This window comes from Lipotes vexillifer, unplaced genomic scaffold (assembly GCF_000442215.2).
Source record: "Lipotes vexillifer unplaced genomic scaffold, Lipotes_vexillifer_v1.1 scaffold49, whole genome shotgun sequence".
Taxonomy (NCBI): domain Eukaryota; kingdom Metazoa; phylum Chordata; class Mammalia; order Artiodactyla; family Lipotidae; genus Lipotes; species Lipotes vexillifer.
The window spans coordinates 2097368-2117739 of NW_006790551.1; the positions used below are offsets into that span (position 1 = coordinate 2097368).

Genomic DNA, 20372 nt, shown 5'->3' on the forward strand with positions numbered 1-20372 from the left:
TTGATGTTTAAAAGAAAATCGTTCTAGACATTGTTCTAACAGTGCTAGTTCACAAGAAAGATAAAAATCCTTATTATTACTATTGTTACATTCTAATACAGGGAGAAAACAAACAAATAAAAACAAGAAAATATCAGATAACAATAAGGCTATAAAGAAAATAAAACAGTGATGTGATGGAGTAACTGATTACTTTAGATTTGTCGGTTTGCGTACATTATAGAGGTGAGGCAACTGAGTTCCTCTATGATAATTGAGCTGTGACCTGAATGACAAGAAGGAAGCAGTTACAGAGAGAGCCTTCCTGGCTGGGGGAATATCTGGTTCAATGGCTCTGAGGCAGGAATGAACTTGGCATTTTTAGGAAAGAGAAAGAAAGGCAGTGTAAGGGGAAAAGGGTTTAAAATGATGACAAAGATGCAAGCAGGATAGATTACATGAGGCCTCGTAAGCCAGGGTAAGGAGTTTACGCTTTCTTCTAAGTGAGGTAGGAAGTTTGGGGGGCAGTTAGCAGGGGAGTGATGGATCTGATTTACATTTTATATAATGATGACTCCAGCTGCTGTGTAGAAATTAGATTGTAAGGGGACAAGAGAAAAAGTCAGAGACCCTTAGAGAAATCTAGGCATGAGAAGATGGTGGTTTGGACCCGGGTTGTGTAACAGAGATAGGAGTGGACAGATGTGAGATATATGTTTTGAAAGAAGGGGAATCGGATGGATTGGGGTGGGGAGGTGGGGGCAGGTCGTGAGGACCACAGAGTGAAAGGGAAGAGTAAACGATGAGTTTTAGGTTTGTGGTTTAAACAGAATGAGATGGGAAAGATTAGGAAAGAAGCAGATTGGAGATGAAAGGATGATTGAAATTTCTTTTTTGGCTATATCAAATTTGAAATGTTTATAAGACAAGCAAGAAGAAGTATGGTAGGTAGCTGGATATACAGATCTGGAGCTCAGTGTCAAGCGGGGATAGTGCGTAAAGGAGAGAAAGGAAGAGAAAGAAGGGAAGAGAAGAGGGCCCGCCTCACGCTGAGAGGTGGGCAGAGGAGAAGGAGGTCCGAGCTAAGAGGCAAAGCAGAGCATGACCTCTTCTCCACTGTGTTCCAGACTCCTACATCCAGTGTCTACACTATAATCATTCCCAAACAACCAATAAGATATCCTTTTCCTATGTCGCTATTGGAAGAAATTCTAGGATTTGCCTGTGAGCCACTCACCCAGTATGCTTATTTGTTCTAAGAAGACAAGTGTTTCCAATGACTTCCTTCCTTTGACTGATTCCTCTGCTGCTGCAAACCACCTGCCCCCCGACCCCAAGTCATTTCTGAACTCAGCATACTCTGCTACCCAACTCTGGCATCTGAATGTTCGTGCTTTTCCCTGATAGTACAAGTCCTGTTGTGCTTTTTGTATTGGGGGGACTTTTGTATTTTGTTTTGGTTTTTAGCATTTTATGCCTGATTAAATTCCATCTTAGTAACTGAAGAGCTTCTTAAAGGAAGTATTTTAGATAGAAAATACCTTAAGCATATAGCTTAAACTTCACCACCCACAGTAAGTGTAATCTTTGGTAAATCCTTGAAACTCATATCAATATTACGTCTCTTCTAAAATATGTGTCAAAAGTTATGGAAAATATATTAAGTGAATGAGTGAATTTATAAATGTATATAATACGTACCTGAAGACCAAAAGTTGGATCACCTGTCTTCTAATGTAAAAGTCATTGTTATAACCATTGTCTGCATATAGTTGGTGCTTAATAATTGTACTGCAATGGGATGTTTTAGCATGAAGTCTCTACTATACTGAGTGTTGTCAGAAGGAGCAGTCACCCCAAAGTCACAGTCTTACTGTTTTGCTTACGACGATGCTGCCAAACCAAATGTCCCTCCTCTTCATCCTACTCAAAGCGTATGGTTTCCAAAATGGAATGCGCAAAACAAAACAATGGGGAGCAAGAATAAAATATTAGACTTGACACATTTATTTTGTATCTAAAACATATGAAGGGACTTATGCTTTTCTAATACTCCATGTACTGACTGACACTCCTGTCCTCACTTGCTCCACAAGGCAAATACATAGCATCAAGATGCTATGAATTGATTTCCTTTCTATGTATGATACTGTACCATGGTTTGTGTGCTACACAGAATGTTGTCAATGAGATTAACTTTTTAATAAAATAAGATCTTTAAAATAATAGTGGAGCCTTGTAATAAGCAAGGGCTGACCATGAAAATCTTTTTACCACACAGTAACCAGTATACTGGTTTCCTTAGAGAAAGGACTGTCCAACTAAAAGCTGAATAACATCTTGCCAAGTAAACTTGACAAGTGTGCCCAATTTGCTAACTTTTTCTATGAACACAAGTGACAGATAATTTTGAAAAAATAATACTTAATCAGTTTCTTCAAGGTAAAGGTGACATTTTTAATAATGAAGGAGAAAGTAACTGCTGCTCAAAAGACATTTGGGCTAAGGAGAGAGCATTTTTAAAATAGATACTTGGAAATGTTCCATTGTTATGTAATTTTGTTGTTGAAAACAATTTAAATGTAAAACTCTTAATATCTGCACACAAAAACTTGGAAATTGAGTTTTTAAGACTTTTTAACAAATCTCCCTTAAGATTTAATCCTTTAATCTCACTTTAAAAAATGAGTAGTTTCAGTGGGTTTTGAACCCATTTCTTAAAAATATAAAAATGCAATAACTTCTGATTAGTTTGTAAGAATGACTGACTGATATTGGGGATGATATACGTTGGCTAGCTGAATTTCAACAAAACCCTTTGCATAATTGGGGATGGGTTTGAAAAATGAGTATCATGATTTAGCAGAGGCACAGCTAATGGTGCACTTCTTCCATCTGGCTGTACTTATTTTTGTGAGAAAGCTCTTTCAGCTAAAATAGCCATTAAAACCAACATGGGAATAAACTGAACTTAGAACCAGACTACTGAGCCACTATATCACAAGGTATTAAAACAAAATCTTTTTAACTGATGAGGAATTGTCAACCAAGTTGCTCTCACCAGAAAGGGCAAGGAGGCTGTTGAACCATTGATAAATAGAATAAAATAATATGAAAAATATTATTTAATCTTTTTTATCTAATCATTCTTAATTTCTATTTTAAGTTCTACAAAGTACACATTACAGTAGAACATTATTAAATATATATAATTAATAATTCTGTAATTATAATGTATTAAGTTGTTCAGAAATTTTGACTTAGGGGTGCATAATCAAAAAGAAATTTGGAGATCACTGCTTTAGTAGAACTGGTCGCATCATGCCTCAAATTCCTCTTTATTTCAGTCATCTTTGGAAGTACAAGTCCCTTCATCATCCATTATAACCTGCTCTTCCATTCCCGTACTGCTCTGTCATCTCCTAATCTGACTGAATCCCATCTCAGCCTTTCCTCTCTGCCCTCTAAAAAGTTTGAGTCTGAAAAAATAAAATAAAAAGTTTGAGTCTGAATCAACAAATTTCTTATGGTAAGCTAATCACCACAGATGGCTACCAATGGATCACAATTCCTGGTATTGACATTATTGTGAGACCCCTCCCTTGAATCTGGACTGGTCCCATGACTCACTTTAATTAATAGAATGTGATGATGATGTGCCAGATCTGGGTATAAGCCTCAAGGTCTGGCAGATTCCACTTTTGTGCTTTTGGGAAGCCTAAGCTTCCATGTTAGAAGTCGTGTGGAGAAGGAAAAACCCTGAGATGAGAGAGAGAGAGAGAGAGAGAGAGAGAGAGAGAGAGAGATGCACTGGTATCCCAAGTGAGCCCAGCTTTCCAGTCATCTCCACTAAGACACCAAATATGTGAATGAGCTAATTGGATTTTCCAGCCCAATCAAAGCTCCCAATGGCTTCAGCCCCATATGACATCATGTGAATCAGAAGAATCACCCATTTGAGCACAGTCGATCTGAAGTATCTTGAGAGATAATAAAATTGCTCTTTTAAGCCACTGAGTTTGGTGTGGTTTAGTAAGCAGCAACTGAGAACAAAACCATCTGTTACATTCTCAATCTTCTGGAAATTTTCCCTTCCATCTTTTGACTTTCCAGTTGAGGACACTTTACCCTACAGGCCTCTCGAGTGACATCTGCTTTTCCTCCTCACACTCTATCTACTACAGAGCCAATAGAGTAGGTGTTCTCCTCTCTCCCCACTGTCCTCCTGCAGAGACCTCTGCTCCCTTGAAGCTCATGCCATCTGGCTATATCCCTCTCTAAATCATGTTGCTGCCATCTGCTGATCTCTTGGCCACTCTTCTTTACTCACAGATAACCTAGTCCCTGGCTCACACTCCACTCCTATTTTTGTCAGCATGCTCTGTGATTTCACTGTGCGTGTGGATGACCTAGCCTATAACTTTCCTCTTAGTTCCTTGACTTCTTAACTTTTCCTCTTCTCTTCAGCCACCTGTTCCCATGGTCATGCCTGGGATAAACTGAACTACCTCTGAAATATAGGTTTCAAATATCTTTTTAGCTCACATGCACTATTAGCTGCACTACAACCATTCTTGGACCATATCAGAATCTGATAAACAATGAAACTTTGAAGAAAATAACCAAACTGATATATTTTACTTTTCATTGATAATTACAGACCTCACATGGGCATTAAACACTGCCCAGTAATAGTGCTTAATTTCTGCATTAGCTTTGAATTCATAATTTTGGACACAGCTGCTTCGTGTTGTCTCTTCTCTCCTCAAATCGCTTATCTCCCGTTACCTTCCATTAATGATGTCCCCTCACGCTTCATGAATAAAATAGAAGTTATTCAGTGGCGGCTCTCCGTCCTCCTGCCGTCAAATCTACCAGGCCACCTGTATCTGTTATCGTCACTCCTGTTAGAGAGATTCACTTCAGGTGTCCGTCTCTCGGGCCCATTACCCAGTTAGAGCTCTGGGTCCCATTCCCCCTTGCCTTTCTAAAGGTTTTGTACCTCTAGTTATTCTACTTTGCATCACTTCATCACTCCATTCACTTCAGTGTAAAAACAAAAAAATCTTCAAACATCCCTTACTATGCCATTTCTCTGCTCACCTCCATAGTAAAATTTCTTTTAAAAATGTACACAGGCAATCACCTATCAGTCCTTCAAATTCTAAATCTGGTTTCACTTCCTGGTGTTCACAAAAATTACTCTTGCAGAATCACCAACAATCTTTTCTTTGCCAAATCCAAGGAATGTAATTCTGTTGCCGTCTTATTTCTTTCCCAGTTTTCCCAATTGAGTACATGGCTCCACCATCCACCCAGTCATTTAAACTAGAAATCTCAGCCTTAATTAGCCTTAATCACTTAGCCTTAATTCCTCCTTGACTGTCTGCCCTAAATCTAATTCATCAGCAAGTACAGCCTTTCTACCTCTAGACCTCTAATCCTCTTATTTTCCTCCTCCACTGCCCTGATGTAAGCCATACCATCTCTCAAATCATCTAGGAGGCGGTAACGCTTCCTGCTAGATGCTCTTCTTATTTCGACTTGTCTCCACAGCAGCCAAGGTGATCTTTCCAAACTGTATATCAGTCTATGTAACTCCACTATTGAAAACCCTTCACTGCTTGTTGTTTGTACTTAGAGTGAAATTCAGACTCTGTATCATGGCCTGTAAGACCCATCTGATGGAACTGTAAGGGTAATATTTATTTTTCCCCTCCCCTCCACACATTCCATAGAAAGGAGAGAACTTTCTCTCAGCAGGGAGAAAATCATGGAAATAGTCCCATTCTCTCTCAGCAACTGCCCCCTTCACTCTCATCCCTTAGTACTCCCTCCCCGGAGAAGGAAGAGGGAATTATCTCACTGGTGAGATGGCAACGGGAATTGAGAATGCGTGGCTCAGAGACTTCTTGGGTTCTTTCTTTCAGAATGGCTTATTTCTCCTCCGCCCTTCAGTAACTAGCTTGCTCCTAGAGGAAAAGCCTGCAGTTCAGCTCTGCTGGGGAAAACGGGAGGTGGTAGCAGTGGGAGGAGCACTAGGAAGCCCATTTGGCTGAATTCTCCAATCAGCAGAATCAGTAACACAGATGCTCTTTTGACCTCTATCTAATCTGACTCCTGAGTCCTAGTATCCCACTTGTTTTTAAATTCCGGAATACCACAGAGGGCTTTTTTTTTTCTTTTGCATCCATTAAAGCCCCAAATTCGGCATTAATGAAATGTTCACTACCTCTGCAACTTCAGTTTTTGCCACTCTTCTCTACCTACTAGGCTTCAACACTCTGGCCTTCTTTCATTTCCTAAAACGTAGCCACAATTTTCCTGCCTCTGGATCTTCGCACTTGCAACTCCCTCTGCCTGAAGAGTTCTCCCTGTGGCTTTTTGTGTGATCAGCTTCTTATCTTCAGGTCTCAGATTAGTTATCATGTTCTAAGAGTGGCCTTCCCACACAATGTAATGTTATAAATTACTTCCCCACTGTCATTTTTGTCTGTCCCAGCTCCTTATCTGCTTCCCTTATAGTACTTATCCCATCTTTATGTTTTGTTTATTTGCTTGTTTGTCCTCCTCATTCAAATCTGCTCAGTAAAGGAACAAGCCTTTATTGTTCACTGTTGTATCCTCGATCTTAGCTCACAGTAGGCTAGTATTAAATATTTGTTGAATAAATGAATGATTACATGGAAATAGCAATGCAGAATTAACAGCCTGACTTGCTGACTTGATAATTACAAAGTGTAAATTCTAATTAATTTCCATATGAATTTCTCATATTCCTTTAATTGTTTTGCCCCCAGAAAACCATGAATTGGTTTATTTACCATAAAAACCTGGTTCAAGTCTGATTACTTCAGGCGTATGAGTCAACTTAATCAATGCTGCTTGTTGAAAATGTACATTTTGTGTTAGCCAAAAAGTTCGTTCAGTTTTTTTCCGTAAGATGGTAGTAGTTGTCTTTAACTTCATTAGAAACAATTTTGTTAGATTGTATGTGACAGCTGTCATATCGGAGTGCATTTTTAAAAAAACTTATCAAAATTGGTGAAATTTTGTGTAGCCATTTTAAGATTGAAGGAAAAAAGCAACATTTTCAGCATATTATGCTTTATTATTCTGAGAAAGGTAAAAACGCAACTGAAACGCAAAAAAAGATTTGTGCAGTGTATGGAGAAGGTGCTGTGACTGATCGAACATGTCAAGAGTGGTTTGAGAAGATTCATGCTGGAGATTTCTCCCTGGACGATGCTTCATAATCGGGTAGACCAGTTGAAGTTGATAGCGATCAAATCGAGATATTAATTGAGAACAATCAACGTTATACCACGCAGGAGATAGCCGACATACTCAGAATATCCAAATCAAGCGTTGAGGACCATTTGCACCAGCTTGGTTATGTACATCTCTTAGATGTTTGGGTTCCACATAAGTTAAGTGACAAAAACCTTGACTGTATTTCCGCGTGTGATTCTTAAACATTAACGAAAACATTCTGTTTTTAAAACAAATGGTGACGGGCGATGAAAAGTGGATTCTGTACAATAATGTGGAACGGGAGAGATCGTGGGGCAAGTGAAGTGAACCACCACCAACCACACCAAAGGCCAAAGGCCCCTTCTTCATCCAAAGAAGGGGATGTGTGTATATGGTGGGATTGGAAGGGAAGTCCTCTATTATGAGCTCCTTCTGGAAAACCAAAAGATTAATTCCAACAAGTCCTGCTCCCAGTTAGACCAAATGAAAGCAGCACTTGACAAAAAGCATCCGGAGTTAGTCAACAGAAAACGCATGATCTTCCATCAGGATAACGCAAGACCGCATGTTTCTTTGATGACCAGGCAAAAACTGTTACAGCGTGGCCGGAAAATTCTGATTCATCCGCCATATTCACCAGGCATTGCACCTTTGGATTTCCATTTATTTCCATCTTTACAAAATTCTGTTGGAAAAAAATTTCAATTCCCTGGAAGGCTGTAAAAGGCACCTGGAACAGTTCTTTGCTCAAAAAGATAAAAAGGTTTTGGGAAGATGGAATTATGAAGTTGCCTGAAAAATGGCAGAAGGTAGTGGATCAAAACGGTGAATACGTTGTTCAATATAGTTTTTGGTGAAAATGAAAAATGTGTCTTTTATTTCTGGTTAAAAACTGAAGAAATTTTTTGGCCAAGCCAATAGAACTATTACTAGATTCTAGGAAGGAAAAAAGGACATAAAAAAGTGGATCTGGATAGTGGATCTAGAAAGACAAATATATGTAAATCCATGAAATGATTAAAACACATATATAAAATTAAAATTAAAAGTCTATTTTCCAGCATGATTAAAGAACTAGTTAACAGATTTATCATATACACTCACATATACATATCACATATGTATCATCTATGCATATAGGCTTTTGCTAATTGTCATACATTTAATGGAACAAAATAAATTTAATATTAACTACCAAGGTAGGTAGAATAATGCCTCTCCACCCGCAAGATATCCACGTTCAAGTCCCTGGAACCTGTCAGTATGTTACCTTTGGACCTAGAGATTATCATACTAAGTGACATCAGTCAGACAGAGAAAGACAAATAACATGATATCACTTCTATGTGGAATATTAAAATATGATACAAGTGAACTTAGTTACAAAACAGAAACAGATTCAAAGACATAGAAAATAAACTTATTGTTACCAAAGGGGAAAGGAGATGAGGGATAAATTAGGGGTTTGGGATGAACATATATACACTACTATATGTAAAACAGATAAACAACAAGGACCTACTGTATAGCACAGGGAACTATATTCAATATCTTGTAATAACGTATAATGGAAAAGAACCTGAAAAAGAATAGATATACATATAGAGAGAGAATTGAATCACTTTGCTGTACACCTGAAACTAACAACATTGTAAATCAACTGTACTTCAATAAAAAGAAAAAGAAAAAAAGAAAAAATATATTACCTTACATGGCAGAAGGGACGTTGCTGATGTGATTAAATTACGGAGCATGGGATGGGAAGATGATCCTGGATTATTTTACTGGGCCCAATGTAATCATGAGGGCCCTTAAAAAGGAAAGAAATGGGCAGGAGAGTGAGAGGAAGGGATGTGATTGCAGGCTGGAAGGAGCACAGAAGCTAAGGAATGTGGGCAGCCTCAAGAAGCTAGAAAAGGCAAGGAAACAGATGCCCCTTGAGAGCCTCCAAAAAGGGATAAAGCCCTTCTAACACCCTGATTTTAGTCCAGTGAACTCCATTTTGGACTTCTGACCTCCAGAACCGTAAGCTAATAAATCTATGATGTTTTAAGCCAATAATTTTGTGGTAATTTGTTACAGCAGCCATGGGAAACAAATACAAGTACATTAAGCAAACTTTATTCAGTCTTTAATACTTTAGAATCTTCAGGATCATCATTATGATAATCCATTATCAGTGAACTGTAGGAAAAGAGACATGCTGGTTAATGAGGCTTTTCTGTTCAGAAGTCTGAATAAGCCAGTTTTTGTAATAGGAGCTTTATAAGCACTAAGAACTTCTTAATCAGGGTTGGATGAGATTTAGAATATGTCTCCTTAAGGAAGTCTTTAGGTGAATTTTAAAGTAGATAAGAGGACCCCTGAAAAGGAAATGGTGGAGACTTCAAATGGATCTGGAAAAATCCTAAGTAGGGAAAATGGGCAATTTCTGGTGATTTGCACTACACAAAAGTATATGAAGAAAAAAAAATGTATATGAAGGAAGCAAGATAATCTAATCAGAACTCCTCTTTTGAATTACTTTATTTTTATCTAAAACACCACTCTTAAAATGCTTACATATGTTTCACAAGAGGAATGGATGGTTGTAAGCCTATTGGCATGGATTACTAGATTAGCTTCCGTTAACTCTGAAAAGAAAATCATTCATGAACCAGATAGTTAACCTTGCCAGAGTGGAGAAGCAGGTAAGATAAAATATAGGTGTTTCTTTTCCATGAAGTGTTACAGTGGAGGTGAGGTTAGGGGTGAGGAAACAAGTTTACATGAGGCAATGCGATGAAATGGAAGGAGTGTAGACTTTGAAATCAAACAGACTTGGTTCAAATTCCAGCTCTACCTTTTATTGGTCATGTGACACTAGGCAAATTAATTAAAATATCTTGTTTCTCCATTTCCTTACCTGTAAAATATCTAACTCGTGGTTAGTATTAGATGTTAGTGTTATTGATACATGAGAGTTTTTGACACATAAATAATCCCAAGAGCATCACACTAATTTCAGTTACTTCCCAGTTTTGCCTTAGGCCAGTCCAGGGTAGGAGGAATGAAATGTTTTAAGACTTGGAGGATTTCTCTAGCAAGTTTGTGAGGATATGTACACGTGGGTGGGTGGGCTGGAGTGTGGAGGTAATTTTAGGTAGTAGAACTGAATGCCTCTATCAGAACCATGCACCATGAGGAAAATATCCCTTAAATGTGCAACAGTTCATGTTTTCTCCCCTTGACAGACCTATTATAATTTACAGTATTTACAAAGACGAAATGTGAGACTCAGAGACACAGTGAACTATCCCAAAAGACAAAATTAACTGCCGCAGAGGTGGTTAGAGGTAGAATAGGACTCAGCATTCTTGTGACTTGAGCTCCCTTTGCCTCCATGGTAATGTACTCAGCCATCAGGTCTCAATGTTCTCACGCCACCTATTTATTTTACTTTGGCACGATTTTCTCATTATTATGAAACATGAAAGAAAAAATGAGGTGACAAAACTCAGTAAGGAGTCTGTAGACTGAGATGTCACTTTCTGAGCTGATATCTCACTAACAGCCTTTTAAGGACTGAGTTAAATTTGAAGTTTACAGGAAGAAAAGGAAACAAAGTTTATCCGTGCTTATCAAATGGTCTAAAAACATACAAATGTAACGAATCCCTGCATGTCATGATTTAGAATCCTAGATGCATAGCAAACTTCTAATCCCCCCTTTTAATGCAACAGAATGGCAAAGCCAACTGAAATTAAAATAGGCCAAATATTATTTCAAGAATAACTGAGCCTATCTTAATCAAAAGTAGCTTTATTCAATATTCACAAATAGTATACTAACACAGAGATTCTTTTTTTTTTTATTTATTTATTTTTTTAATTAATTAATTTATTTATTTATTTATTTTTGGCTGTGTTGGGTCTTCGTTTCTGTGCGAGGGCTTTCTCTAGTTGTGGCAAGTGGGGGCCACTCTTCATCGCGGTGCGCGGGACTCTCACTGTCGCGGCCTCTCTTGTTGCAGAGCACAGGCTCCAGACGCGCAGGCTCAGTAGTTGTGGCTCACGGGCCCAGTTGCTCCGCGGCATGTGGGATCATTCCCAGACCAGGGCTCGAACCCGTGTCCCCTGCATTGGCAGGCAGATTCTCAACCACTGCACCACCAGGGAAGCCCCGAGATTCTGTCTTTTAAACTTGTAAAGTTCAGAGAAGAAGGAGCACACAAAAAGTATTTTAAAGACAATGAAACTTCAAATAAAAATATTTTACAACATTGTATTTTTAATCTGTTGAGGTCACACAAAATATAAGGTATTTTCCCTCAACACATTTATCTAACACATTATTGCGGTGAGGATTCGAGTCAGAGAGGCTTAGATTTGACTTCTGCGTCCTTTATGTATTAGTTGTAGATCCTAAGTTAAATTATTTAACCTCTCTTAACATGTTTCATCATTTGTAAAGCTGAGATGATAATACCTCACACTTAGTGCTGCTATATATTTAAAATAAACAATCCTAAACAACATCTGATCAATCACCAAGCCAATACCACTCCCTTAGTATTTCTCAGGACTGTCCATTACTCTCTATCCCTACTGCTTCTATTTCAGTTCAGCTCACATTTGGAATATTGCAACAGTCTCCCAGCTTCTAGTCTAGACCTCATTCGTAGGCACTTTCCACTTTGCAACTACTCAAATATAAATTTAACTATGTCGTCTTCAAACTTTAAACCCTCCAGTAGTTTCCTGCTGCCCTCAGGACACTGTCCAATATCTTACCTGAACCATCAAGGCCCTACAAGATTTGATCCCTCTTACTTGTCCACTTTGTTCCATGACCTCCCTTTGCCCACATCTGTTCACATCTCACTGTAGCCACCAACTGCTTGCAGGTTCCTGAGAGATTCAAACTCTTGTCTCCAGGCCCATGTACATAAAGCCTTTTGATTGGTTGACTTCTATTCCTCCTTCAGGTCTCTGCTGGATGGCATCTTCTCCAGGAGGCTCTCCATGACAGGGTTAAATGTCCTACCTATATTCTTCCACACTACTCCATCCTATTACTTACAGCATGTACTCTGTTCACTTGTCTGTCTCTGCCACTGTACTCCTCGAGGGCCAAAACCCTCTTATTCACCCTTGTGTACCTAACTCCTAGACAGAATGTCACATGCTCTCAGTAAGTATTGCTTTTTTAAATCTACTACTCCTTCTCCTGCCCCCTATATTGTTTTGACCACATTCCATTTCTCAGAAACTTCCAAGGGTTCCCTATTTCCTACCTTATCAAGTTCAAATTCCTTTGCTTGGCTATTTTAGGCCCTCACAATCTGTCCCTCTTACTACATTTTTCAATCTTATTTCCCAATATGCCTCAACATGTACCTTTCTATGGTCTTACGAATATGACATCTCTGTGCCTTAGCTCATACTCTTTCTCGGAATAGATTCCTTTCTTCTCATAATATCTTCAAAAAAATTCTATCCATACACATCTTATGAAGCCATCTTTGACTTTTTTGACTAGTGTTCTTTATATGTTAGTACTCACAGATTTAGGTGATTTTCTAATAGGAAGAAACTTTAAAAATAGACTGTTCCTACTCTCGTTTTGCATGATGCATACCTATACCTATCTCTTAGAGCACCTAGCACAGTGCTGAGCTCAGAAGAGATGCTCAGCAACTACTTGACTGATTGCAAAGTGCTTCGTCCCATCTGAAAAATGTATATAGGACTTCCCTGGTTGTCCAGTGGTTAAGACTCTGTGCTTCCATTGCAGGGGGTGCAGGATCCATCCATGAGATCCCACATGCCCCGTGTTGTGGACAAAACAAAGCAAACAAATAAAAAATGTATATAATCTAGGCCTATAATTGTTTGCAATGTGTAGACATTGGTAATTTGAGGTGACAAACTATGAAAAAAGAAAATTTAGATTTCATAAGGTGTAGAAAATGGCTAATATAGGAAGTAAATGAGAGGAGGGGGTGGGATAGGATTACAGTGAGCTAGGGTTTAAGACACTTCAGTTGTTCAACCTGGACTAGCCTAACCTCATTGAGGCCTTTTAAAACTATAGAATTTAGGCAGAAGACTGTTCACTGACAAATCACTTTTTATCACTGCAAAGTCTAGTTAACTACTCCAGTGAGATTCCCTTAAATGCTATTCAGAACATCATGGGGAAGAAGAGGCAATCAGTTCCCTATTTTTCTTTTAAAGAACATTCTGTCTCTTCTCTTTCTACTTCCTCTTGCTCTGCCCCTCCCAGTGCATTTCCTTTACAGAATTTAAAGCACCTTCTAACCTCTTGAGGTTTACATGCAAAAATGAGGTAAGTGTTGTTATAAACCTTGTCAAAATATAGTGCTTATGACCCTTTCTAATAAACATTTTCCTTGACACTTCTCTTCACCTGCCCCCAACCACAATAATTTGATACACAAATAAATCTATGATACTTCTGAATATATAGGTATTTCTGGATAGAATTTCCTCCTTCACTTTGTAGCAGGCCTAATCAAATCCTGAGCATTGCTTAACCTGGAGCATGAGAACTAGTAGATTTATTCTGGAAAACTCTTTTGACATCAGGAGTATATTTTCTAGCTATTTATGTGATCAATGACTGGAAGTTTCATCAAAGCAATTTTTCTAATATATACGTTTTTTGAGAGCAGGGACCATAGTTTATTCTTTATCTCTAATGCCTACTATAGTGCTTGATACATAGTGGGCACTCAAATCTCTATTAACTGAATGAGTGAATAGATTAGTACAAAAACTAGTCCCTACCCTTTAGAAGATTCATAGTTTAAGACAGAAACAGCACAGATAGCAGCTGTCATCATCATCATCATCAATATTTATTGTATAACTAATTTTACTTGGTAAGGTGCTAGAGTTTATAAAAAGAATATTAACACCATTCTTGCTTTTTAAAGACAAAAACTCTGAAAGAATGAAAAGACTTCCATTCATACAACAGATTTTTACTGAGCATTTGCTCTGTGAGCATTTGTTCTGGCACTGAGGACATAATGGCAAATAAGGCAGACAAAAATTCCTGCCGTTGGAGAGCTTAAATTTTTTTTTTTTTTTTTGCGGTACGCGGGCCTCTCACTGTTGTGGCCTCTCCTGTTGCGGAGCCCAGGCTCCGGACGCGCAGGCCCAGCGGCCATGGCTCACGGGCCCAGCAGCTCCGCGGCATGTGGGATCCTCCCGGACTGGGGCATGAACCCGTGTCCCCTGCATCGGCAGGCGGACTCTCAACCACTGCACCACCAGGGAAGCCCAGAGCTTAAATTTAAATGGGGTGATAGCCAATAAGCAAAATATATATTATTTTAGTGATAAGTGGTAAGGAAAAAATAAAGTATGGAAGTGGGGCTAGTGTTGAAATTTTAGATAAAATGGCTAGGGAAGGCCTCACATAGATAAGATTTGAGTAAAAAGATATTCCTGTGACATTCCTATGACAGGAGAAAACAAGGAAGGGGAGGGGAACTAGTGTGAAAGGGGTAGGCATTATACCAGCCCACATCTGCATGTTGCAGTCAGTATTGGGTCTCACTATGGTTACACAGCAGTGCATTGGGATTCACTATGCAGTTTGCCTGGACAGCCCTGTGGTTTTAACTGGTAGGGGTGCTGAGGGGATGGCTTGTGGATTCGAGCAGAGCAAAAAGGCACCTAAACTAGTGTCAGGTGGGAGGTCACAAAACGTCTTCAGCTGCTTTTGCTAGTTTCAATTTATGCATCCAAACAAAAGATAAAAGATGCTCTTAGGAATTATTGTAATATATAACTACAAAAGGAAGGTAGCAGGAAAGACGAAGCAAATAAACTTGAGAATCTGGAAGAGATTAATGTTAGGTTAAAGAAAGAGAGAGGGACAAAAAATGAGGGGCAGCAATACAAAGGCCCAAGGCTGGTCTAGTCTTCTGGCGAGGTCCAAAATGAAAGTGGAACGTGGTGGGGTGTGTGCGGGGGTGTGTGTATGTGTGTGGCTTGCATCGGTATGTGTTATGGATTGACTCACATTCCCTATAAAATATATATGTTGAAGTCCTAACCTCCAGTACCTCAGAACATGACCTTATTTGGAAATAGGGTCACTGCGGATATAATTAAAGATGAGGTCATACTAGAGTAGTTGGGCCCCTAATCGAAGATGACTGGTGTGCTCATAAAAAAGAAAAATTTCAACAGACATGCCATGTGAAGTCTGTCGTTATGCTACCATAGGCTAAGGACCTACCAGAAGCTAGGGGAGGCCCGGAAGAAATCTTTCCTTAGCGCCTTCAGGGTGAGCATGGGCCTGCCCACACTTCGATTTCAGACTTCTGGCCTCCAGAACTGTAAGAAAATACATTTCGGTTGTCCTAAGCCACCCGGTTTGTGGTACTTAGCAGCCCTAGGAAACTAATACTGTTCTGTAAGACTATTTTGAGGCAAAAAGCACAGAAAGGAAAGCAGCATAGGAGGAGTGAAGAGCCTGATTGTCTTGGGCATCACAAAAGTCTAATAGTTTTCACTTCTGTAGTTCTATTGTATTTTCTTATTTTATCAAACCTTTTTATTATCATGTTTCCTTGTTTTAGAAAATCGGCTGTCTGCTCAACGCATTACAAGGCCTATTCTGACTTATGTGCTTGTGATATGACTGTTAAAAGGGGCCACGGATGAAGGGCGGGGGCCACCTTTTTCTCAACACTTGAGTCGAAAGAGCAAAAGTTGAAAAGGGAAAGGAATTTCCGTTGAGCTATTCAGCATCTCCCTCTCACAGGTTGTGCTGCTGACGGCGCCCCTTCCCCCGCAGGACTGCAGTTGCTGCTGCCTCGGGAGAGCGACCTGATCCCTCACCCCAGCCACCAGAGAGGGTTCAGGCCACGACCAGGCTGCGGAGAAATGGAAGGTTTGCCCCAGCCTCCTCCCCCAGGGTAGAGGACCCAAGACCAGCCTTCGCCCCGCGCGCATGCCCAGTTGGGAGGGCGCCCTCAAAAGGGAGAGCGCGGCTCAGGTTTTCCCCGCAGTTAGGGGGGTGTCGGGAGCGGGCGGCGGCCCCGCGTACCGAGGAAACTCCGGCCGGCGGACCCTGCGGCGCTGCACCGACTCAGCGGACTTCTATTTTCCCACCGTGGCGACCTTGTTCCGGCCGCGTTCCAAGGGAGCCGGGCACAGCTGGGCACATGCCGGGAGGGTGGAGCCCGACGGCCAGGGCACCCTCGTTACATGGCTTTTCAGGTGTCCTCCGGGGAAAGGAAGGCCGCACTCCTCTAGGAAGGAGAACGACACACTCTCCGAGGACATCCCGGGGCGATCACTCCTCTCGCTGCCCGGACTTCTCTTTTTAAACTGGTCTTAACTGTGCCGCTAATATTGAGCGCCTTCCCAGAGGCCGCCCAAAGAGCCCACAGGCTGCTCTGAAAACGGGCGTCCCCAGGTATCTTATCTCCAGAGGCACTGGCCTCATCGCCAGTAGGTCTGTTTCAGGACGTCCGCTTTGCTTTCCGACCACCCTCCCAGGTCTGAGGAGGCCCAGGGTTTCCTCCTTCGGGAAATTCCCGCCTGTGCACCCGGGCTGTCCCCTAATAAACACCGGCCCGGTTTCCGGGTGTGGGTTGGTGGGGTCGAGGTAGCGAGCCGGAGGGTAATAGTTCGGGCTCAGGGTCCCCGCGCCCAGCTTCCCCGAGGCTAACCCTCCGCTCCTCAAGCTGCCGCCATCAAGCTCCTCCGCGGCGGCGGCAGCGGCAGCCGGCCGGCAAACACACGCCCACCAGCACGTTCAGATTCTCTTGCCCTGGCGGGGGGGCAAGGGAAGCACTGAGCATGCTCGGTGGGGAGGGCGGGGCGCTACCGGACCGCGAGTCTAGGCGGACGCCGCTCCAGCAGGCTCGGCGCCTCCGCCTCCTGCCCGCGGAGCCGCGCCCGCCGCAGCTGCGCCCGCCCGCCCCGCCCTACCCCGCCCCGCCCCCCGCCGTTCGTCCCCGCCGCGGCCGCGCCGCCTGCAGCAGCAGCAGCGGCAGCAGTAGCTGCTCTTCCCCGGCGGCCGTCCCCCGCGGGTCCCTCCCTGGCTGCAGGAGAGGCGGAGGTAGAGTGAGGACACAGCGCCGCGCCGCCCGCACCGGAGACCTTCGCCTCGCCCTGCCGGCTCCTCACCCTCTGGGAGGACCATGGGTAAGTCATCCTTCCTCCCCCGTCATCGCCTGACATATTTCTCTTTCTCGGCGTGTTGCAGGGTGGGAAGCGTTTCTCGCGCAAAGTTGCCGGATTTTTCAAATCCACTGGTGTGAGGCAGTGGCTCTTCCTCCGGGGAGAGTCGGCGCACGCGGAACGCACGCCGAGTCCGTGGGCTGGGAGGGTCCCGAGGGCGGGGTGGGGTCGGGCCGCGGGGCCGGACCGCCCGCCCGGCTCTCGGGCACCTCGCTGCCTCGCCTCCCCTCCTCCATTCTTCCTGCCCGAGCCGGTGCTCGGGCACCACAGAGCCTGCCTCGCGGGCTCGCATCCGCTGCCCCATCCTGGTTTCTTCGGAGGCCGCCCGCTTCCTTTCTCCCGCGGCTGCTGGGCTGGAGGCTCGGGGCGGACCGCGAGAAAGACCGCTTCACGTAACTTCCCTGCCAGGGCGACCTTTCCCCATCTTGGGGACTGCCCATCCCAAGGCGAGGAGGTGCGAGCAAGTAGTTTGTGCGGGAGATTTTACAACCTGCACGGAAATTATTTTCGGTGGGGGAGAGCGGACAGTCTCATAGGTTGAAAGGATGACTTGTCAGAGGCCACGAGGAACGTGAGGGAGGATGGATAGAGCCCGCTAGCTGTTGAATTAGTGTTGGGTGACTACAGTGTGCAACATTCCTGTGTGCTCAACCCATTTTCTTGGTTCCGTCGCCTGTCTACTGTAGCAGGGAAACTGCAACCTGCCTGTAACATGTTACCGAACTTACATGTTAGTTATTCTTTCCCAGCTTCACTTGTCGAAATCTCCATAATCCGATTTTAGTTCTTTCGCGTTAATATCAAGAGTTTTGGATGAGATATTTAAAAGCAAATATGTTTTATAAAACTGCATGTAATTTAAACCTAAAATTTTTTTTCATAATATGTTGCTTAATTGTTAAGTTCAGTAATTGCAGAAACGTCTCTTGGATGCTGTAATGTAATTAAAAGACGAAAGTTTTTAAAAAAATAGTAGCAATTTGGAATGCCATACTTCTGCAACTTCCCCAGTTTGCTTCCATTCCTGTCTATCATAGTTTCCTCTTTTTAAAATTTGCTACATTGGCATCTGTCAACTCGGACTTTTCCCACCCCTTCCCTGCAAGTTATTTTAAGCTTGAGATGAGTGTGGTCCTTTCACCTGTCAATACATTGCCCAACACGTACAGAGTTAGGTCAGGCAACTCTGAATCTTCAAAGAAGTATCTGGTGTCGATGGAGCCTACTTGAAAAGCAAATGCTCCAAGCTCTGATTCAGACGTTTGGCTGTATATGAGGAAGAGGTCAAAGTTACAAGAGGAGGTGGTATGAATGAAATATGAATCTAGGTCCCAGAATTTTATTTTCAGTTGTTCAGTTTTTTCCTTTTAAATGTACTATTGGTATGCTGACAGATTTCTGTAAAAATCGGGTGGCCCATTTATATGTATCTAGTCTTTCTCTGGGAGTAGAATTTTAAATAAATATTAGTTCGGATTATTGGACACATTGTGTCTTTCCCTTAAACATAACAAAAATTTTCTTCTTAATTATAGGCACAAGTTTGACCTATAAAATATATTTCCCCATGTTTCAAGGTGAGCTAAAAAAAAGTCTGTTTAACTAAAATTTTAACTTACATGTTAAATCAGTACCTTTTCAGTAGAAAAAAATCCATTCTGTTGCAATACCAGTGAAAAAATACTTAATTTACTTAAAAATAATTAATCTTGAAAATCTTGAATTCTTTACTTGATTTCAAAGAAACTCCAAATAGAAATCCATCTCTCATTTGAAGCTTGTCAGATATACTTTGATTAAGCACTCTCTCTCCTTTTACCATTCTGTTTGTACCTTGCTGGAAGCTTTATAGCCCTTACGTAATCTGCTTTATAATGGAGTTGTTAAGGTGTGTGTGTCATGCATTTAATCATGTGTTCCAGAAGATGAAATTTGTGTCTTATGAATTTTTGAGTCCTCTACAGTGCTTACCACATAGTATGTATTCAGTAAATCTTTGGTGAATTAATTGTTGAACTGGAAACCTGTCTGTTATTTTCAACTTGTGAACCTGAAAGTATGGGCTCTGAACAAACATTTGGGTTGGTAGGTATTATGGAGGTGATGGAGATGTGAAGGAAGTGGGAACAGAGAAGTATAATTACATTATGACTGCTCTTCTATCTCTCAAAAAAAATAAGTTGGGTTGTCTAAGAGGTATGGGTTTTGGAGCAGCCACCAGGCAAGCTATTTCCTTCTACACTGTTGTTTCAGTGGTTTAGTTTGTGATCAGTAGGTACATACTATAATGTAAAACTGAAACCTTGGGAAGCAATGTTATATTCGAAGCCAAGGAAGTTATTATAACAATTCATATATACATAAGGGGTATACTGATTAGTGGTGGGGGAAAAGAATCACTTTTTAATGTCTTTTCAAGAAATAAATAAGGTGATTTTTAAAAAAGATATTCTCGTGGCAGTGATTTTTCTCCATAAGAGAGTGAAGGAAACTTCCTGTGTAGTCTTATGGACCATGGCTATCATATTATGTATATATTTTTTTTATAAACTCAGCGTAATTTGTTGAATATCAACCATATGTAATGTACTGTGGGAGGATAAAAATTAATAAAACATTTTTCAAGTTTCTTATAATCTTAACAAGAATAATGTTCTACGTACACAGATAACTAAATAAAGTATGAGTGATACAAAAGACCTTAACATATTTTATAGTTTCAGAGGATGGAGAGGAGTTTTCAGAAAAACGATGTTATTTGATCTAATGGTTGGTTAAGCTTCTGAAAGGTAGAAATGAACGGTAGAAATGAACGGAGACTGTTAATCAGGATGGAAGTAGAGGGAGAGAAATGACATAAAGGAAGATACAGAGATAGAAACATTCAAACAGTTTCAGGATATGTTTAAATAACCATGTTTCACTGGA

At 41.3% G+C, this 20372-nt stretch overlaps 1 protein-coding gene across 5 annotated transcripts in view; it reads left to right on the plus strand.

Annotated features, from left to right (window-relative positions):
• Positions 1-17223: 17223 nt before the first annotated feature.
• RAP1GDS1 (Rap1 GTPase-GDP dissociation stimulator 1) overlaps positions 17224-20372 on the plus strand; it is a 149484-nt gene continuing 146335 nt past the window's right edge. Inside the window, exon 1 of one of the 5 annotated variants that reach the window (XM_007463790.1) lies at positions 17224-17408. In XM_007463790.1, the coding sequence (XP_007463852.1) occupies positions 17405-17408 (4 nt within the window). In that variant the 5' untranslated portion in view covers positions 17224-17404. The remainder of the gene's footprint in view (positions 17409-20372) is intronic. The other 4 variants (XM_007463789.1, XM_007463787.1, XM_007463788.1 and 1 more) reach the window with 4 other exon arrangements.